This window comes from Gasterosteus aculeatus, chromosome 1 (assembly GCF_964276395.1).
Source record: "Gasterosteus aculeatus chromosome 1, fGasAcu3.hap1.1, whole genome shotgun sequence".
NCBI classification, from domain to species: Eukaryota; Metazoa; Chordata; class Actinopteri; order Perciformes; family Gasterosteidae; genus Gasterosteus; species Gasterosteus aculeatus.
This window is the reverse complement of record NC_135688.1, coordinates 24,098,475-24,104,357: the sequence shown is the minus strand read 5'-3', so window position 1 is coordinate 24,104,357 and position 5,883 is coordinate 24,098,475. Positions and strand designations below refer to the sequence as shown.

General features: G+C 50.5%; 1 protein-coding gene across 1 annotated transcript; it reads right to left on the bottom strand.

Annotated features, from left to right (window-relative positions):
• Positions 1-1,712: 1,712 nt before the first annotated feature.
• On the bottom strand, positions 1,713-5,390 carry LOC120829058 (zona pellucida sperm-binding protein 3). The gene is made up of 11 exons (XM_040193257.2): positions 4,823-5,390; positions 4,651-4,756; positions 4,152-4,270; positions 3,966-4,084; positions 3,698-3,801; positions 3,256-3,433; positions 3,034-3,151; positions 2,499-2,590; positions 2,299-2,393; positions 1,947-2,060; positions 1,713-1,869 (listed from the first exon to the last, which is right to left on the bottom strand). The coding sequence occupies exons 1-11, from the start codon at positions 5,228-5,230 to the stop codon at positions 1,739-1,741; spliced, it is 1,584 nt and encodes a 527-aa protein (XP_040049191.2). The 5' UTR covers positions 5,231-5,390; the 3' UTR covers positions 1,713-1,738.
• Between the last annotated feature and the right edge of the window lie 493 nt (positions 5,391-5,883).

Below are 5,883 nucleotides of genomic sequence, written 5' to 3'. Positions count from 1 at the left end.
CCGCCCCCCCCCCCCGATAAAAGCCGAGCGGCGGATGCGTGTAATCAGCATATTATTGATAGTCTTAATGAGAAAGGCTCTGAGTCACTAAAGCCATTAGCCAGGATAAAAAAGGCTTAATTGTTTCGTGAGTGTGAGCGGCGCGCACTGGTGTCTGGGCTGAGACCAAGCTAATTAAATCCATTTCCTTCGTTAGCAACTTTCCTTCTCCCTTAATGAAGAGGGTTAATTATGGGCCTGGACAGCGGTGGCCAGCATGTCCGCGTGCGCTCTCCGGACCCTCGTGTCACATTGCAGCCTGCATGAGAATAAACATGAGCGCTTGTGGCTTAAATTAAACCGCCTTGGTGAAGTTATTGAAATTCAAGAGTCAGATTGCATCTCTACGGAGATTTGTGAGGCCGCGAGTAATAACGCAGAACCATGCATCTCTCTTTGTTGACAAGAGAAGAGACATTCCGCGGCTTCTTGGTGAAACTTGTCGACCAACCCGAGCCCGGCGTCAACCCCCCGTCGCCACAGCGTGGACGTCTGCAGCATACTAATGGTTTGGAACAATATTCCCCAGCACGCTCCATCTACAGCAATAATATCGTTAGGACTCACCCTGCTTGCCACTGAACACACGCTATTACTTTGGACGTATGTGCGTGTGTTTGCATTGGCTCGTGCCCTGGGGGGGGGGGGGGGGGGGTGTCACGCATCCTGTCAGTGGAAAAATGGCTGATTAAGGAGACTGTCATTCTGCTGGTCAGCTTTTAGGTCCGTCAAACATCTGTGGGCGGGCAGGCGCACATCCTCGGCGTGACGGTAATGATGATTCTCTTGGTCATGACATTTAAACTGCACTCCCAAAAATTGGGAATATGTTGTGACACACGTCAATCCCTTCTTGCATCTGGTGACGTGGTTTAAAGATTTACTGCATCTTAACCAAGCGTTGTTTTCAAATCCCTTTGCCATAATGAGAAATCGACAGCGTTTCGCATCAGTGAGGGCGAAGAGACCCCCCCCCCCCCCCCGCGCTTACTCGTGATACATGCAGACAGAACCACGGAGGCCAATAAGTTCCCCACATGCTCCACTCTGAGTGTGAGTATCACCGCATCGACGAGTGAGAGCGCCTTGTTTTTTTTGCTGGAGCATCGTTGGTACAGCTTCTTATTAGCCTCTGGTGTGGGGATGGATGGAGAGCGGGGGGGGGGGGGGAGCAGAGTTAGCGAAGCCGTCAGCCCCCCGCGCACGGGAACAAACACCCCATTAAACTAAGGCCTTTGCACATTACTGTAATAAAAGCCCCTGCACTCGCCTTTATGGGCTTTTTAATTATGTCTATTTGTCTTCCTGGGCTCGCGAGCAACAGTTCACCATGAGCCCCATTTCATGAATACTTCGCCACCGGCTGGAAGCCAGAAAGGGGAATTTAAGGGAAAAGTGGCCCACAATCTCATGCAGCTCAAGAGATGAGTATTAGATCTGGTATGGAGAGCATTACATTTGCGCCCTTAAAATTGAGCAATGGCTGGACTAAATCAAACCTGAAAGCATCCCTACCGGAAATAAGCGTAAGGGCCGATTTCACTTAAACCCAGGCAAGCATTTATACTGAACCTGCAATATAACGAACATGCTGGTCAGATGCAACCAAATAAAAGCTCCCACAAAGAAATACCAGAAGCTTAAAAACAAATCTATGGAAAGACGCAAGATGAGACGTTCAGATAGTTTTATTGTCTAATCAGGTGCAAACAAAGTGGCCAGTGAGTTTGTGGTGTCCGTCGTGACCGACGGCCCCAATGAACACCAACAGCAGCAGGACGGCAAGGGACACGCTCATTGCACACAGCAGGGCGGCGGAAGGATGCGAGGCTAGGGAAGGAGAGAGACAAAATGAAGCAGAGTGGGACAGTCTAGCTGTTGAATGTGCAAAAAAGAAAGAGCGCCACCTGCTGGAGTCACTTTGTGCGTTTGGAGAGCTGAGTGCTCGGTCAGCTCTTCCGGCAGGATGCCCTCCTCCATCTGGATGGGGCCTAGAGCCGCCGTCCCCTCCCAATGTGGTTCTGGAAAATGTGCAACAAAGTTAAAGTCACTCCTCGTTTCTGTCAGTCATAGAGGATCATCTCTTTTTGGGCGCGGCACGCACCTTCCAAAAACACATCCAGAACAAACATACTGCCGCCTTTTTGATAATTTGAGCGGGATAATGTTAAACATGACTAGTGTCTAAACGCCTCCCCTGTGTCAGCAGGGGACGTTCATCCCCGGGGTGTCGTGTAGCGGCAACCGTGTAAACCGTACCGACAGCCGCCGCGAGGCTTCTCTTCTGTCTCTGCGCGCCACAGCTGGTCTCGCAGCAGCTACACACCTTGTTGTCGCCACCGGATGCCACCCATCTGTCCGGAGATGGAAGGCAGTGAGTTACACAAGGGCCGACGAAATCCAATCCCGGCATCACTCGTGATGCTGGGAACGACCAGTGAATTTGAACTTTAGCAAACCTTCTAGCCTCGGTCAAGTAGGAACACGCTTTGTGCTGCGAGTCAATGGGTTTAGAGACTTGCGTTGCTTTCAGGTTACATGTGATGTAGAGCTACGGAAGCATTAAGACATCGGCATTGTTAGACACGAGGTATAGGAGGTTTGACTTTTGTTATATCTCCATTGCCACTAACTGATTTTAAAGCAGTCACACACACACACAAAATTTGATTTAAAATAAAATAATTTGTACAGATTCATAAAATAGTTTTCCAATTGACTGGCTCATATTCACAGCTCCGCCAACTTCTAATCCCACTACACATAGAAGACCTTCATGTCCTCAGTTGGAAAGTATTTTAACGACGCACAAACAGCATTTAAATGAGAACCCAAACTAAAAAAAAAAAAAGGTGTATGTTATGTGCCAACTTGGCTCATAACTGAGAAACACGTTAATGAAACACTTAAAGACATGCAGCGATCAGATCGTATTAATACAAAAAAAGGAACGATTCCAGAGCGGTGGCGCCAGTTCTCGTGAACACATCTTACCGAATTCCTCTGGTTGTCGTGGAACCTGAAGGCTCTCAGCTGGAAGTGAAGTTTATCCTCCCGCCTTCTCGGCATGAAGTAGGACTTTGCTCCAGTCACCTCGGTATCTCTTAAACACCTTTAAGGCAAAAAGATTCAAGATTCATATCCAGGAGAGCGATTCTGAACCCAATGCCTGGCCATGACAACGTAACCTCCAGCCTCGGCCCCCCCGCTTCTCACCCGTGGTTGTTGATGAAAGGGTATCTGGGCTGAGAGTTGGGGTCCGGGCTCACGGTTGCCACGCAGCTGTCCACGAAGACCCTCAGCGGGACGTGGTGGCCGAGGTCAACCGCCGCCTCTATGTTTATCACGTCACTCAGGAGATAGGCGCTGGAAGACCTCTGCGACTGCCAGTCCTCTAAAACCCACAGGGCAAAGAGCAGAAGTCAAACGGGGGGGGGGGGCAATGCAGAGAGACTACACGAGAAACTGGAATCAGGGTAGAATTCGTAAGAACTACATTGAAGAAATGAGAAGATCGCGCTGATGTTGACGCCCTTTCGTATCAAGTATTGCATGTAGAAAGACAGCACAAAGTTAGAAAGACAAAACATGGCAATGGAAGTGTCCCACGGCCAGCGTCATAGACTGGTGCGTTATAGACAATAACTGGTGTGCCCACCGGTCATGAGGCGCACAGAGAAATGCAGCTTCTGCTCTGCCAGCGTGCTGGTGACGAACGGCTTCCAGGTCGGCATCATGGCGCCGCTGCTCACGTAAAGCCTCCTGAGTGGATATTTAAGAGGGAAGGAAAGGTCACTGGACTGTGGCAGCTGATTGTCTCACCCACAAGAAAGTGGCACAGGGCGGTAAATACAATATGGGAACACAAATTTATTAAAGCAGCAACCTGGCAAAAGTACTGCGTTCCAAAGGCGTAGGGCAATTACCTTTGATAGTGGCATTCAATTACCACCTCAGTGGGATTGGTCTTAAAAATGAAGGTGTTGTCAATGGGAGCGGGATAATACAGTAGAGAAAAGGAGTAGATGAGGTCTTCTTCAGTCATCTAAAATGGAAAAAAAAGTTACAACAACTTGATAAACACAACGTTGATGCCAGTGAATGAGTCACACCCTTATTGCGCTGCTGCAGCCGTGCAAATCCGACTGGAACCGCAGGATGTGGTGATCAATGTCCAACGCGGCGCAGCCTCCTAGGGTCAGATCACTGGGACGGATCAACTCGCCATTTCCTAGGAACACCGAGGAGAAGGGGAAGCTTAATTCCGGGGGCCATTACCCAAGGCCCATTTCTTCTCCTGGTCCAGTCAATAACACTCGAGAGGAGAGGTTCAGCCAGAGCACAAAATTAACAAAAAAGGGCTCTCAGTGAGTTGCAGAGAGTCGGCCTTTGACCATGACGAGTCATTGTCCTCTGCAGCGAAGATGCCTCTTTCCCAGGAGTGAGGAAATAAATGGAAACAAAATAGTCGATCACCGTGTCCCAACATCACCTAGATTACGCTTCCCCAATCCGGGCCTTGAAAGCAAAAACCCACTTTCATCAGACGCCGAAGGCAAGAAGGCCTGTCAAATGGGGACCCCCCCCCCCCCCAACCGCAACAGCCATTACCTAAGAAGTTCTGTTTGACCTCTACGTTGACCTCCCTTTGGCCACAGCGCGCCGCCACACTGGTGGGCGGCACAGGAACCCGCTGCTCAAACGTCTGTGTCTGGACCTGGAAAACAACTTTGATTATTTAAAAACTGTACAGAAGAATGAAAAAAAAGTAAAAGATTCCTACCGGCTTGACGAGTGGGTTCAGATTGGGGCCCGGAATAAGTTTCAACGACTCCTGAGGCCTGACCTGCGGCTGTCCCGGGTTCGGCGCCCTGGGCTGCGGCGCCTGCGGGTTTTGAGTGGAGTCTATCCGCGCCTCGAAGGGCGGCGGCTGCTTGGTGACGGCCGGGTTCCCGAGCTGGTGGACCCGGAGCCGGTAGGTGAGGAGGGCACGGACTGGAGCGCCGGGCTCCGTCCAATTGGACCCTCGACCCGCTCTTGGCAGCGGAGAGTTGGCCTCCTCTCGGTCCTCGAGGGCTCGGTCCGGAGTGTCGTCGGCGCTCAAGTCGGGCCAGCTTTGCGTAGCAGCACGGGGATCACCCCCCAAGAGGAGGAGCAAGAACCCAAACAAAACGGCCACTTTGAACTCCATTGCGGCTTATCGCACTAAAAAAAAACAACCTGCGCTTGTTTTTTGGTTGTGTTTGCAGACAGCACCACTGCCTTGTAGTTTCTGACCGTAGTTTAAAGTGTGGTGAAAAGGCCCCGGGCTCCGCCTGCCACTAACGAGCTGATTGGACTCCAGGTCGGGGGGGGGGGGATTCGATCTTTGTGGCTTTTTCCTTCTCCAATCCTCCTCGTCACCAATTCGAATCGCAGATTGCCAACGAGCTGCTCGCCTGCGAGCGGTAAAGGCTGATTTTACAGCCTGTTCGGTCCATTTCAACCCTGCCTTTGTGTCTAGGAGTCTTTCGCAAAGAAACAATTCAAATTAAATTATCTTTTGTACATTTCTACTCTTCAAAAGTATGTGAAAAAAATGAAAAAATAAACCGTTGAACATTCCTTAAATGCTTTAAAGGCGAACGCCGGCTGCCAAATCTCCACTTGTCATGATGGTAATGAACAAAGACTTTTATAAACAGAACCAAGCTCGACCCCTAACAGTGAGCAGCTTTCACTGGCCCCATGAGACAAATCAATCACCGCTTCCAGGGAGTTGGAGGCCCGGTGGGGTGGAGGGGTGGAGGGGGGGTTGTGCCGTGCTTGAATGTCAAGGCCGCAGCGGTCAACAGTCTGCAGAGT